This window comes from Homarus americanus, unplaced genomic scaffold (genome assembly GCF_018991925.1).
Source record: "Homarus americanus isolate GMGI-L3 unplaced genomic scaffold, GMGI_Hamer_2.0 scaffold18703, whole genome shotgun sequence".
NCBI lineage: Eukaryota > Metazoa > Arthropoda > Malacostraca > Decapoda > Nephropidae > Homarus > Homarus americanus.
Genome location: NW_024749779.1, coordinates 3,761,186 through 3,777,427, shown reverse-complemented (window position 1 = coordinate 3,777,427; position 16,242 = coordinate 3,761,186). Strand labels below are relative to the sequence as shown.

The 16,242-nt window shown below is 39.4% G+C and overlaps 1 protein-coding gene across 1 annotated transcript; it reads left to right on the top strand.

The window, feature by feature from the left end:
* The first annotated feature begins 12,365 nt into the window (after positions 1-12,365).
* LOC121853824 (trichohyalin-like) lies at positions 12,366-15,775 on the top strand. The gene is made up of 5 exons (XM_042348199.1): positions 12,366-12,500; positions 12,986-13,222; positions 13,672-13,850; positions 14,937-15,069; positions 15,722-15,775. Exons 1-5 carry the CDS (start codon positions 12,366-12,368, stop codon positions 15,773-15,775), a joined length of 738 nt encoding a protein of 245 aa, XP_042204133.1.
* Positions 15,776-16,242: the final 467 nt, after the last annotated feature.

Below are 16,242 nucleotides of genomic sequence, written 5' to 3'. Positions count from 1 at the left end.
AGTTACAAGGAACTAAATGAGTTCTGCCTGAAGCCTTGCCAAGAGGGAGGTCCGGGTCTTGGGTCTGAGGGTGTCTAATGCACTGCCGTCGTCATGAAGCTCTTAAGTCATATATTTGTCTTAAACTGATGATCACATAACATTTATAGTCAGATTAATTCCTGAATCATGTTAACAATGCAAATTTAGGAACCAGTTTATATTGTTTTGCCTTATATAAGTATATACATACTTACTGCAACGCTACGGATGCTTTACTTTTCAAAATTTCATGATGGTATAGCTGTTAAATATCATGGAGTGAAACAAGACATTGTATGTAATAACTAGAAAAGGCAAAATAAACCTACACTCAAGGTAGTTGGTTATCGAATCCATTGCGTAAGATATCGTGACTATCGTGTATTCAAGGGATTAAGTCATCGTACTCAGTGGGATAACTCATGGTACTCAAGATTTTGGGATTAATACTCAAGGGGTTTACTTTTCTAACACAATTAGTTATTCTGATCGACGGAAAAAATATTGTCACGTCTGAGAGAGAAATCCTGAGCCATTGCGAGAGAAGTTTTCACACACTTTAAAATTTTCTCTAACTGTTACTGAACATATTTTTTTCTCCGGCGTTATTATTATTATTATTATTATTATTATTATTATTATTATTATTATTATTATTATTATTATTATTATTATTATTATTATTATTATTATTATTATTATTATTATTATTATTATTATTATTATTATTATTATTATTATTATTATTATTATTATTATTATTAGCAGAAGTAGAAGTAGTATATAATAGCAATTACTGGCAATTCTGCTTCAAATATAAGTGTCTTATTTTGGTAACGTTTGGTGGACGGGATAAATAGGGACCACCTGGAGGTGTTGAGGAGCTGTCAGTACATAGTCATAACGTCAGTGCCCTCTGCTTCTCATACTGTTCATTTGTTTTACTATTAGCTAGTAAAGATGACTGGATATTAATTCAATAAGTGTTGCATTATCAGGAATATGAATGGCGTTGATGCTCTCTGGGATGGGAAATAAATCCTACAATTTTACAACGAATTATTATATACTTGCAGACACAAACAAGCTTTTATATCACAGTAAACTCGACTACTGTGTATAAAGTCTTTCGGTATTATCAAATTGAAAAATTATATGGTAACATACTTCTGAAAACCAAACAATCATTCTATCAATAACAGATATACGCACAACTAAACCTCTTGATGCTAACAGTACGGTTCCTAACCACAATTTACAGCAGGCTGTGCAACCACGAATAACACTTACGGCCACACAGCCATCGCGCCAAGCACCACCAGTTACCACAGCAGCAACAACCCACCCTCACCCATAAGCCGGTTCCAACCCTCAATACAAACGGTCATTATCATACTCCGGCAACCGGATGTAAACAAAAGCGTGACCAAGGTAAGTATGTGATGGACACTGACTCGTGACCCACTGACGCAAGTAGAACACTGGTAGTCTCCTCAGAAGGCGGGTTATTGTGTTGATGTGCTCATGAATTATGGACTCAACTGCCCGCCTCAGTGAGAAATTGGTTCATTATGTGAGTCACTTGTTCCATCAAGGAAATTATAGCAGAACTGGAAAGTGGCCCAAATAAGATGGGAAGCGTAATTTTTTGTCAGTACTGTATCATGTATGCAGTATCTCATATTTTGAGGCACAGTCCACGCCACTTATAAGCCACACAGACTAGCTTCCTCGAAATTCCTAACCGGCACTTAACTATAATAGGTGGTGAGCCAAGGTATGAAGTTATCGCTTACCCCCGAACACATTAGCATTGAAAAATGCCATTAAATTTTTTCAAGTGTCATTACAACCACTAATCGAATTGTTGACGATAGTTTCGGAATCAGCATGTTCAGGAATACCTCTTCTAATTATTTCGAGGTAAAAAGTGATCTGAATTCAGATGTCATTTCTTGCTCCGGGAGGAAGTACTGTGATGTCACCTCAGCGTGTGGGTCACAGCAGGGGGTCTTAACTGGACCACAATGGATAGATGTTCTGTGGAGATGAAAACTTTCTCCCTGCCTTAGTGTGTTGTAATAAGAACTGTAAATGAGTATTCACATTCATATATAAATATTATATCTTAGGCTATGAATTTGGGTATACAATACTTGAAAGGATATTTAACAACGAAGCTTTATTTTTCAGTTCGTTAAAAATAATGGCAAGAATAATAATAATGAAACTTTTCGCGAAGTCTAGATGTCTTTTTATAAAACATGATTATTTATCGTTTGTATTCTAACTGTTTATAAGGACACGTATAGATAAGGTATATACACAATTCATATCTCATCTGTATTAAAGCACCATATTTACGCCCCTCCCGTTATATAGAAGGACCCGACGTGCACCGAAGCCTTTACTCTGTACCTATACTGTCGTTTCTTAGATACATGTACATTAAAGCTAGTACACGGATACTGTATTATAGTATAGATACGCGGACAAACACACAGATTCCTGTGCTTACTCCCGTGGAAAGATGTACAGTCCCCTTCAATAGGGGCTCGTCGTTTTGTGCAGTGTGACAGCCCGGTGTTTGTTTACATTCGACAGAAGGAAACTCGTAATAGTAAACATACTATAGATTCAAATTCAAACAATATTAAAACAAATATCCCAAAGATAATGATATGTGGAATGTTTATATGACGAGCGCCTGTAAACACACAAGTGAAGGGGACTGTACCTGTTTTGTACAAGAAACGTAACTGCTCACTAGTCTAAATATATTATTTTAAACATTGTCATGAACTGTATACCTTTTATATATTAACTGATTACTATTTCAAATTCCTTGTGATAATAAACAGACTAAAAGAAAAACTACGTTGTATGGGAGTCACCCGAGTATTGACACAATCAACATGCGGGCTGTGTGTAGATTAGGGTAGCGGTAATGAATACACTTTTCATTATGTGATCCCAGGTTGTGAGGTGACGTAGCACCTTCTTAGTGGAGGATCAATCTTTGTTACTTTTACTGTTGACATACTCCATTGTTCGTGAAGATGTCTTGTTTATTGTCAACACGTCCACGTGCTGACTGTTTTACCACCCAGTTCTCCCAGCAGCGTTTTATTCTCGTGGTGTTGTTAGCTAAAGACTTGTGTTTTGGTTGAGTTTGTTTCCAAGAGGATTTTATGTTTTGTTTCGCTGTTTAATTCACATCTTTTTCGTGGGACGTTTGATCTATCTTGCTTTGGCTATAATATGGATAATTAAGTATATTTCAGAGATTCACAGAAGTATTTGTGTCAGGTGATTGTCAGTGTTACCAGTTAGATCTTATTTGGTTCATGTTGGCGTATTTGACATCCTATAAGTAGTAAATATCTTTCAGAAAACTGGGAATTTGATTTAAATTGATCAAACTGAAGAGAAAAACAATGAAATCATTAATACCTCCTTGGATATGAACTGACTCCTTACCATCTTATGGCTGACCCCACTTGGTCAAAATTTCAGAATATGAAAAATACCGACATTTTATACAAGAAAAACGTACTTCTTTGAAACATTTCCAAATTAATAAAAAAAACGGGTAATCTTAACCAACCACGTTATCTGTAACTGTGAACAACGATATTGAAAGATACTTCTGCCTGTCATGTAAACAAAATCTCCAGCAACAGATATACAAAAGTAAAAATTCATTGGAGTTATGTGTGTGTGTGTGTGTGTGTGTGTGTGTGTGTGTGTGTGTGTGTGTGATTCATGTGATGTGGGTGTGTACCGAGAACCCTGGACGTTCCTTGTTTTTTGTTATTGCATTAAACAAGTTGACAATCCATGTCTGTCGCCTTCCCAACAACAGGTCCCCTCACCCCTCCCCCCGTACACAGATGTTCCTCAGCAAAGACGAGAAGAGGAGAGACAAATGTTGAAACTCTAACAATACCTCGATCTATTGCTCTACTCTATCTCTATCTCTACCTTCATCTCCATCTTTAACATTACATTTAACTCTATCTCTTTTTGCGGACATTTTACATCAGTATATAATTACATGAAGGAATTAAAAAGTACAATAGATTACAATATATCATGGCGTGATAAAGTGGGGCGAGGCAGGAGTAGTTGGGGATGAGGAAGATGAAATTAATACGAACGATTCTTTCATTTTTTGAGATCTGGTTGAGCTACTGAGGGCTGGTGATCACGGTCCTCTACTCCAAATATTTTCAGACCGTCATTATCACTCCTCTCAGTCTTTTCCTCCCACAACGCCTTTTGCTCTTAACATTACCCAATAGTATTTCCATCGTTATTTCCTTCTTTACTAATTACGTGAACAAAACACAGTATCTCATTTTTATTTTGTTATAAATTTCCAGCCGGCGATATACTCTATGTGTACAATAAACTTGGCCAGATACAAAAAAAAATATGACGAGATTTTTTCTTAAAATTTCAATTCGGTGGCTGGAGATCATAGTAAGGTAATCATGTACTAAATTTCATATTTATTGGTAAAAAAAGTAACACAAAGGCGCTTTTTTTAAACGCATAAATCTTTCGCCTTTTAGTGCACTGAATCAAGGAAGATAAACACCACGTTTCACTGCCACCGAACCAAATACGAGTGATTGACGCACAGTATGTCTGTAGTTGTTGAAAAGAAGACTAATAATAAGCAAAGACAATATCATTACTGCCATAGAAAGGAGGAGGAGAAACCTGTGTTTTAGTAATTGAAAGTGTTTATATTAACGTGAATTTCAACTTGATAACGATCCATCAATGAAAGATTGAAACTTATATTAATACTGTTTCGACATCTTCTTCTGCTTCTCACTCGCTCTGCTACTAATAACAGCTGAGGATGTTCGTGTGTACCGAAGCCATACTATTGTTTTAATATATTTCTTTTTTATGAGGGTTTGAGTTGTATTAATCCATAATACATTAAAAAAAATCCTCGCTTCAGCACTCAGGGAGGTTTGTCGGTGTAAATACAGTAGTGGAAAGTCAACCATCGTCAGGAGAAAGTTGGTTATATAGAGGAAATAATCCTTTATGAAACGTCTCTATACTCTCCTGGTGACCCCCTCCCCCGGCTACACCCGCCAGCTGTAACCTATCACCATTATACCCATCCCCTAAATTATGTAAAACACGTTCATTCATCATATGCAATTAGACACGTGTGTTATGTGGCAATATATCTCAGATTTTCGTAAAATTCAGAATCAAATTACCCGAATAAAATACTTTCTGAGCAAAGTAATATTACAGAGTCCTTATGAGAAGTTTTCGGCCAGCAGAGTCAGACCTCAAATTATATATGTTTGTATGTATTCAATTGATATTAAAAACTGGGTCCTCGGACAGATGCAAAACTTTGTTGAATTGGTAAAAACAGCCCGAAAAAGTTAAGAGTGGAGGACTGTGGTCACCAAGATTCATTTATGAGGACGGTACTATGATTGATTAATTGATTGATCAATTCACTGTAAACAATGATTTTGTTGACCATATATAGATTATTAGTTGCTACCAATAAGACACTGTATAAAGAAATCAGCTTGGTGTACATATTAATAAGAATTCATGGATTGCAGCCCAAAAAGGTGGAATGGACGCAAATGACGCTTACGAAGACGTGATGTTGTAAGAGATGGACGACCATCATCACAACACACAGTTTCAGGTTCACTGACTCCGTGACCTTTACGCACACGGCAGGAAATGACGTTGGCCGAAAGTTAGAGAAAACGGGAAGTGGAATAGGATAGGAAAAAAAGGTTAAGGTGTAAAATATTTTTTTTTAGAATTTCCTGTATGTACTGTACGAACTATATGTTTTTAGGTGGGATTTGACACACACACACACACACACACACACACTAGCCATTATAAAGGTGAATGAACCATAAATATGTTATATAGAACATAAATATAACTTCCAAAACCACTCTCATATACTTCCTCACCGCGGCCTGACGAATAATATAACTGTAATGTTCTGTCAGGGCTCAGGTCGAGGCTCATCCGTACTGATCACCTATAAGTGTGGTGTGTGTGTGGTGTGGTGTGTGTGTGGTGTGGTGTAGTGTAGTGTAGTGTTGTGTGTAGTCAAGATGGCGGGGATACGCTTTTGAGTCTTGCCACCTTTAGCGTCTAGTTTGTTGTACACCCAATACTCAACCTGTGAGCAGTAGTGCAAAATGATTAAAGATAAAAAGTAGAGGTTACAAACGGTGTGTCTGACAGACCCAGGGGTCAGGATATTATGGCAATGAATGTTAAAAAAGTATTTCTAATACATTATTTGTTTAGCTCTGTACAGTCACGGTCAAAAGTAATCATGCACACCACCAGCAAACCCCGGCGTCTGGTCGGGTCTTTTCTGCACGGTAAGTTACGCGGGGTGGAGAGGAGGAATGGTTTACTTGTGGGGGAGGTGTGGGAGGGTAAGTATGCAGTTCAGGATGCTCATCAGAGAAGGAAGGGGTTGAAGAAAGTAGAGTAAATCATGAAAGAATGAAGGGAAGGATGGATGTAACTATTATCAGGTTGTGCTTTAGGTTTTACACAACGATAATTAGATAATTATAAAAACATTAATATAAGATAAATATTGTAGCCAGCCGCGACTCGCCAAACCATGTTCCTGGGCTGGGTGTGGAACAGTGGCCAAGTACTATTGCCATTGTCACTTCATCACCTCCCATTGATAATCGCAACCTCAATAAATATATTACAGGGTGGACAAGTCACATTCAATCCAACAATTCATTCAGAATTTTTTTATCAATTAATATTTTTTTTCCATGAACGGTAATGGCGAGAGGTGGAAGTGATCAAGTAACAAATCACTTTTTTTTCAATTAATAATATTTTTTTTCAAGAACTGTAATTTAGTGTTACTGGTGGTGAGCAAGCCACGCCCCCTCCTCTCTTATGTTATCATATCAGAGTCTTTCCCTCACTGAAGCCAGTCGCCTTATCAACCCTATGACACATTACCTGCCAAAAGATCACTCCCACTCCTCCCCAGAATCTCATGTAAAGGCTAAGATAACTTAGGGAACGTCAAGTCCACATGTCATTTCTCCGGACACCCGCCCTCCTGGTTGGTTGTTTGGGCTTTAGGCCTATCAACTGTCATTAAGGCCGTCAACGTCAAGCTACATCCACCAACCTAAACACCTTCAGGTATTAAGTATGATTCTAAGACCACATTCACTCTCACTATATACAGTATGTGGCCATTAACTTGCGCCCTCCTACCTTACCCGGCTCCGCCACCCCTAGCTCTCCCCCCATCAATACATCCCCCCTCCCACCCTCTTATGACCCGTCGTGTAGAAACGCCTGGAGCTCGCCGATATGATAGTAAGAGGGGTGCATGATTTCTTTTGACCGCGACTGTACATACAGGTCAACTTATTCAAACCTGCGTGAGTACAGCAGTGTGAGGCAATACACCTGGCCGCACACTTTGTTATTCACACCTGCGTGAGGGACATTCAAGCACATTTGTGTGTTTCGTTCTATACCTGGGAATTGACTTACTTAATGAGTGCAAAAATGTGGATACAGTAAACTATCTGCTGTTGTTGACAAAATTAAAAATTCAAATTCAAGCCATCACACACACACACACACACACACACACACACACACCCACACTGCACATATTATAAGCATGGGATATATTAACTGCTCGTTGCTTGACGCTTTCCTCTCCTGGTCCAGAGGGGCGAGGATAGTAATCTCACCATGTATTCAGTTACTAAGATATAGCAAAACCGTAGAAGATCAGGATGTTAGAGTAAACATGGCGCAAATCACAGTAATAAGAAACATATAAATAAAAATATGAATGAACAGAATCTGATTATTCTTGTCTTGTACGAAACTAAGCCGAAGGGGAAGGGGATGTTAGTTAGGGAGAAGTGAAAGGAGTAATGTCAAGTGTCTGAAAGAGTAAGAAGAAAACAGAGAGATGCTTGATGGAAGGGTGTGTGGAAGGGTGAAGAAGAATGGGAACAGTTCATCATTGTCGTCCTTAACAAGTGCAGCTGGTGTTTGTGGGGTACAAGAAAATAAGAGAGACAGAGAAAATAGGCTAATGATTGTTTGAAAGGTTGAACCCATGAATTTTAGTTGCAAGCAAAGAGTGATGGCAAAATATAGAAGTATAGAAAGATTAGAAGGAAAGAAAAGATTATAGTGATGTTGAAATAATGCAAAAAAGTAAATGAAAAATGTGGGGGAAAGGTTTTGAAAGAAGGAGAAGTGGATATGAATGGAAGATGGAATAGTAACTAGATAAGATGAAAGGAGAAATTGAAGAATAAGGATGACACGTGGAACAGCACAAAAGAATGGAAGAGAATATGATTAGTCCCCTGCAAACATGGAAAAAATAAATTCCCCAAAATCTATAGGGTTAATAAAGCATAGTATTGTTTTGGTGGAGATAAAAATTAGAATAAACATCAATGATACTACCAGCGCTCGTTCCTCATGCTACGGAAGTCAGTCATTACCACGGCTAAGAGCACAAACATCTCCTGCCATTTTCTATGTTCATTAGGAAGATTCACTGGAGTAACAGAAACTGGGAAACTCTTGGCACCGTTTTCTTTTTATTCAACACAGACTGAGGCAACTCACTTCACGTTCTTTTCCCTTACCTTCTACTTTTCTCTCCCTTGTTCTCTCTCTCTAACCCAAATCTTCACCAGTAGTCTGACAGCAGTGGCATAGGCAAAATAATACAATAACATTACAACTCTAACACGAACAATAGCTACTTCATCAGGAACAGCAACATTAGTAACAACAGCCACACCACTAATCCCAACAGCACTCTAAAACACAAGACATCATCGAGATCAGAAGAGCAAAGAACTACCAAAGCAAAGATGAAGACACTTATTGGGATACAGGATAATTACCAGATTCAGTGGAATTATTTAGAATAAGTAAAGTTCAGGTACAGGTGTAAAGCACAGGTATATTTATCACCAGCAAAAAGAGATAGATAACCTTCCCTATAGTGACAGGGCTATAGAGTGGCACCTTGATTGAGTTATGTTGGCAGGTTTTAACGGTACACCCAATAGTAGTGACATCGGAATTAACAATAGTCAGTACTAGCAAAACTAACCAGAGAAATAATAGATGCATCATAAATTGTAAAAGGAGTTAATGTGACATCAGTGGAGGTTGTGGCAGTAACAGCAAAAGTTAACAGTAGTATGAAAGAAAAAATATAAAACACTATGAGTCGAAGTAATGAGGAGAGTTAACGGTAACAAGTGTTAAAAAAAAAAAACTTACTGTTAATAGGACCATCATAATATATGAAACAGACGCCGCAACAAAACTAACATAAAAAGGCTACCGTTATAACGACATCGTCACTGATGGTAACAGCGGAAGTTGTTGTAATTACGGAACCAGAAGGAGAAACAGTAATAGAAAAGGTAAATTTGACAGCATTCAGCATCAATGAGAGTAGTAATAGAATAGTAACAGCAACAAAACTAAAGCAATGATATTAAGGTCGATAACAGTAACAGCAACATTAAGACAACAGTAATTGTAAGAGCTGTCGAAACTAATCACAACAGTAACAACAGTAAACGATAATGAGCTACTGAATTACGTTAGAGTATTCTATAATGACTAGGTATGTAAAAACGTACCTGAAATATTTACCTGAGACACGACATAAAATCAGTGATTAAAGTGAAACCAAAATTACAAATGAAAACCTAAAAAAATATATATAAATAAGTTCTCTCAACTCTTCACTTCATTAATCAAACTTTTCGCCATGTTACTCTTCACCAAAACCTGGATTACAGCACCACCATTATCATATTATTCCCACGTGGAAATCAAATTCACCTGTTCTTTATATGTAAATTTGTGCTATTACAAATATTTATGAGTATAATTTCTATTCTGATACTATTTACTGTGTCTTTGCCAGGCAGTACCCAACTCGCGTTAAATAGATCTAGTTAACAACAGCTGCTACATACAGTACGTCGTCTCTGTTTTTTCTCCCAGTAAGCCGTGCTAAATAATAATTCATTGCAGACTGATGATATCAATACAAAATTCATGAGACCAAAACGTAGAAATTATACTTCTAGTAACGGATTCTCAGAAAATTGCACATGGTTTTTTTATTCTCGGAATGGTATCAGCCGCGACAGCCGCATAAACCTGACTCACTTAACCCTAACTAAAGCTACCAGCATGATGTCAAAAACGCACGGAGTCTCTGCTCTGGCCAAATAAGTTCTTCTATCTTTGGCTATGGGGAAAAAAGTGCATCATACTACGAATATTTAAGAATCGTGCGAATATTCGTCACAATCTTGCGAGCCTTAACACAAAGTCTATGGAATTCACTCATATATTTCCAGGTTTCATAAGGAATACAGCATATGTTTGAGAGCACCACAGACACATTTCATTACTAAATCATAAGGATTGACAGTCATTTACTGACACTATTCTACCACAGGAACCAGACGAACACCATTTTACATTTTCTCTTATAAATTTCTCAAGAAAAAAGCGAGAACATACTGTAGGCGGGTGATATAAAAAAAATAAATCAGGATAGCGAGAAACTACTAAAAGATTAAAACGAGAGAGAGAGAGAGAGAGAGAGAGAGAGAGAGAGAGAGAGAGAGAGTAAATTGGTCTTGGCCAGTAACTGCTCCGCCAACATGGGACTATTAAAATCAGTGAATACGAACTAAGTGCTGCCTGTTTACCGCTCTGCTATCTCACCCCACGACACACCGCTACTCTCGCTGACAGCTGCATCCAGAGGTGAGTGGGAGAGGGGGTTGGTTGATGTGCGGTGTTACCTGTAAGAACAAATTTTGTGTTTTTTTTTTGTAAAAGAAGTAAGAAATTCTTTTATATATATGAAGAATCAAATATTAAATTAGATACGGGTAAGCCAACACTCATTTTCCTGTTAGGACCGTCAAACACCCACATGAACTGCATACATAATATATATATATACAGTATATATATATATATATATATATATATATATATATATATATATATATATATATATATATATATATATATATATATATATATATATATATATATATATATAAAATATGTGTTACACTAAATCAGTAAAAATAAATAATTACTGATTAGCGATAACTTCTTTGATTTCTTATTTTTGGAAACTTCTGACCGACTGTAGATGATCGTGTAGATATATTAATGAACAGCTTCATACCTAACATAACCTGAACTTCAGTTATAATTTGGTAAACAGTGAGCAATACACGGGGAGGAGAGCTTCATGATTCCCCAGGTAAAGGATAGAGCACAACTGATGTAGTAATAATGAACTAATATATTTTTCAGAGGACAGATAATATAACTCGGGAAAGATAACAAGAAAAGTAAACTACCTGCAAAAAAATTGAAATATTCTAACGATATTGAGACACTGAGCCAGAGGAATAGACTGTAAGCGATGAGTTAACTGTCTGTGGAAAACTGGTGACTCCGAAGATAAAATACAAATTCTTAACAATAAATATTATACGATCTTGTGAATGATGACTATTTTTATTCCTGTAATTCTGAATCAATTTAAGAGAAAACGTAAATACTCAGGCAACATCAGAGATAAAGTAGACGAAGATTAGAAGTAGATTCAGTGAGAAAAAAAAATCATTCATCACTACAAGATTTACGATAATATTGGATTCATAAAAATCAATAAGGCAAAGCTATAGAACTCACGCTACTATTTCCTCTTGGGTCTCGCGTGATGGCAGGGCAAATTCACACACGGAAGTTCACCATACATTAAATTCATACAACTCATTATTATGGGTATATCAATAGTAATGGTTATTCCTCATTGACTACAAATGGCGTCTCTCCTCTTCTGCGTATCAAATTAATATTTCCATTGTGTGTGTAATTTGTATCATGATCGTTATATATGACAAGTATAAAATAATGAATGAGGGAAAACGATAACTTTTTTAAGCGATGAAATTTTACGAAACTTAAAACATCATGACTTTTATAAAGGTTTTTCGTTTTATTATGTCGATTAATATGATTGTGTGTGTGTGTGTGTCGCGGTTTCCCTGATACGAGTTAACTGTAACATTGGAATTTCCTCTGGATTATTTTCTAATGCTATGGTTATTATTATTATTACAACTGTTATTATTAGTGTTCCTTAATGGGTAATTGCATTGTATGAGTGAATGATAGTCACTGTCAAGCAAACTTTAAAATGTTAAGTGACACCTGAATTCTAGATGCTATACTACGCCTTTAAACAAGACGTGACATTGATGCTTGAGGCGCTGTTTGAGGCCGTAGATACAAAGATAATGTCTCGTATACAAACACAAAGGCTTCAAGACCATGAATTGGTCCCAAAAGAGGTGAAGGTGTGGAAATAACCTATAAAACCAAGACCGAATCATCAAGTGTTCTGAGAAGTTTATAATGAACACATTCTCATAAGTGGTGATAGATAATATAATACCAGCCGAGGACGATGGTGCTGAATAATCCACTTATGACTTTAGAGAAAAGACCCAGAGGCCGACATTGATGTTCTTAAGGAGAGGTGAAGCATTAACCCCTTCACTATTGGACACCACTTTTAAAATTTTATTTGGTTGGCAAGAGACGACTTTATTCAACACAGAGAGACCACCGTAACCAAGGTTGATAAACTATCTCTACCTAGAGTGATACCCCAGAAACAAAAAAAAAAAGTTTACCTATTTACCTGGAAAAATCTAATATGTGAGAAGTACAATCACGAGCATGCTATAAGAGCGAACAGTATTAAGAAAACAAAATCGTATTGGGAGTGAGAAACCAAAATATGTGAAGATGATATTAATAATACAATGTCATTTACCAGTTACTCGTAAGATCTATGTGGAAGAAACGAAGACTCGCCCAGAAAATGTATGAAAGCCTCAGAACTCCAATGATCGTGACCCCGAGAGATGTGTTCCGAGAGTTAATGAGAAGGAGACAGAAACGTGCCGTATATCATAATGATGCAATTAAGGAAGATAAAGAAATGACTGTGAAGAAGATACTCAACAGTGACAGCTGGCAACAGGTGGCCACAGCGCGTGAAAGAAGAGCGGCCGTGTGGTTAGGATCCCGACACCTGACTAGACAGACAGACAGACACTAAGCTAGACAGACACAAGACTAAACAAACAGATACTATTCCAGATAGACACTAAGCAAAACAAACATCATGCTAAACAAACATTAGGCTAGACAGACACCAGACCAGAGAGACACCAGAGCAGAGAGACACCAGACCAGAGAGACACCAGACCAGAGAGACACCAGACCAGAGAGACACCAGAGCAGAGAGACACCAGACCAGAGAGACACCAGAGCAGAGAGACACCAGAGCAGAGAGACACCAGAGCAGACAGACACCAGACCAGAGAGACACCAGAGCAGAGAGAGAGACACAGAGAGACACCAGACCAGAGAGACACCAGAGCAGAGAGACACCAGACCAGAGAGACACCAGAGACACAGACCAGAGAGACACCCAGACACAGAGAGACACCAGAGCAGAGACACCAGAGCAGAGACACCAGACCAGAGAGACACCAGAGCAGAGAGACACCAGAGCAGAGACACCAGACCAGAGAGACACCAGAGCAGAAGAGACACCAGAGCAGCAAGACAGAGAGACACCAGAGACACCAGAGAGAGACACCAGACCAGAGAGACACCAGACCAGAGACACCAGAGCACCAGAGAGAGACACCAGACACAGAGAGAGAGACACAGACAGAGAGACACCAGAGACCAGACACCAGACCAGAGAGACCAGAGAGACAGAGGACACCAGACCAGAGAGACACCAGAGCAGAGAGACACCAGAGAGAGACACCAGAACAGAGAGAGACACCAGAGAGAGACACCAGAGCAGAGAGAGACACCAAGACACCAGAGACACCAGAGCAGAGAGACACCAGACCAGCAGAGACACACAGACCAGAGAGACACCAGACAGAGAGACAGACAGAGACACCAGACCAGAGAGACAGAGAGAGACCAGACCAGAGAGACACCAGACCAGAGAGAGACACCAGACCAGAGAGACACCCAGAGCAGAGACACCAGACCAGAGACACCAGACCAGAGACACCAGACAGAGAGAGAGACACCAGAGCACAGAGAGAGACACCAGAGCAGAGAGACACCAGAGCAGAGAGACACCCAGAGAGACACAGAGAAGAGACCAGAGAGAGACACCAGACCAGAGCACACCAGAGAGACACCAGAGCAGAGACACCAGACACACCAGACCAGAGAGACACAGAGAGAGACACCAGACCAGAGAGACACCAGAGCAGAGAGACACCAGAGCAGAGACACACAGAGACAGAGAGACACAGACCCAGAGGCACAGAAGAGAGACACCAGAGAGAGAGAGACACCAGAGACCAGAGAGAGACACCAGACACCAGAGCAGAGACACCAGACACAGACCAGAGACACCAGACCAGAGAGACACCAGAGCAGAGACACCAGACCAGAGAGAGACACAAGACCCAGAGAGACACCAGAGCAGAGATACCAGACAGAGACCTCAGACCAGAGAGAGACACCAGAGCAGAGAGAGAGACACAGACCAGAGACAGACAGAGAGAGCACCAGAGCCAGACCAGAGACACCAGAGCAGAGAGACACCAGAGAGACCAGAGAGAGACACCAGACCAGAGAGACACAGAGCAGAGCAGAGACACACCAGAGAGACACACAGAGAGAGACCAGAGAGACACCAGACAGAGACAGAGCAGAGACACCAGAGCAGAGAGACACCAGAGCAGAGAGAGACACACCAGAGCAGAGAGACACCAGACCAGAGAGAGACACCCAGAGCAGAGAGACAGACACCAGAGAGAGAGACAGAGAGACAGACACCAGAGACACCAGAGAGACACCAGAGAGAGAGACACCAGAGCAGAGAGACACCAGAGCAGAGAGACACCAGACAGAGAGACACCAGAGCAGAGAGACAGAGACAGAGACAGAGAGACACCAGAGAGACACCAGAGCAGAGAGACACCAGAGAGACAGAGAGACCACCAGACAGAGCAGAGAGACCACCAGAGAGGAGACACCAGAGCAGAGAGACACCAGACCAGAGAGAGACACCAGACACCAGAGAGAGACACCAGACCAGAGACACCAGAGAGACACCAGAGCAGAGACACCAGAGCAGAGACACACAGACCAGAGAGACACCAGAGCAGAGAGACACCAGACCAGAGAGAGAGACAGACCAGAGACAGAGAGACACCAGAGCACCAGAGAGAGAGACACCACTGGACCAGAGAGAGCACAGACCAGAGAGACACAGACCAGACAGACAGAGCACCACCAGACAGAGAGAGACACAGAGCAGAGCAGAGAGACACCCAGAGAGACAGAGCACACACACCAGACAGACACCAGAGCAGAGAGACACCAGAGCAGAGAGACACCAGACCAGAGAGACACCAGAGCAGACAGAAAATTAATTGAAGAGAGAAACAATAAACTCCATAAGACACAACAGATTGTAGATAAAACTAACGCAAACTCCGTAAGTCTCTCCTTCGGTGAACTGTAGGCGGCGGTTAATGATGAGTATGATAATGGTATTGAAGATGACGACGAAGACTGAAATAGATGCTGACGTAACCTTAGTTAGGTGTAGTTTGGTTATTTTGTTACGAAAAAGTAGTTTTAAATGAAACAGAATTTTTTTACTCTGTATCACACAATTTCCGTTGTTTTAGTAATAAAAAATAAAATGTATCCTCTACTGACAAAAACATCAGTTACCTTTTAAAGCCTTATCAGAATATTACCTGTTTTGAGCGAACACCTAGTCACTGCCGAGTGTACAAGAGCTAATATACAGTACATCTATTGTCTTCAGGAATCAGTGGGAATTGTATAGACGGGTAGATGCAGTCAATGAACAGTCATTATGTAAAACAGTTAGCAGTCAGTTTTACGAAATCAGAGTTGTAACTGGACAATCGTGATGGAGAGGAACTTGAAGTAACACTGAGTATGGACGCGTTACAGTACTTTATGATTTCCTACATACAATAGAGGCTTTATTACTAACGAAGAGGATCATGG

Excerpts from the sequence above, each read along its gene's own strand:
- LOC121853824 (XM_042348199.1), top strand. The coding sequence starts at position 12,366 with ATGCTATACTACGCCTTTAAACAAGACGTGACATTGATGCTTGAGGCG. Across the intron at positions 13,223-13,671 it reads CGCGTGAAAGAAGAGCGGCC|AGACACCAGAGCAGAGACAC; the intron begins GTGTGGTTAGGA and ends ACACCAGAGCAG. Across the intron at positions 15,070-15,721 it reads CCAGAGAGAGAGACACCAGA|GCGGCGGTTAATGATGAGTA; the intron begins GCAGAGAGACAC and ends GGTGAACTGTAG.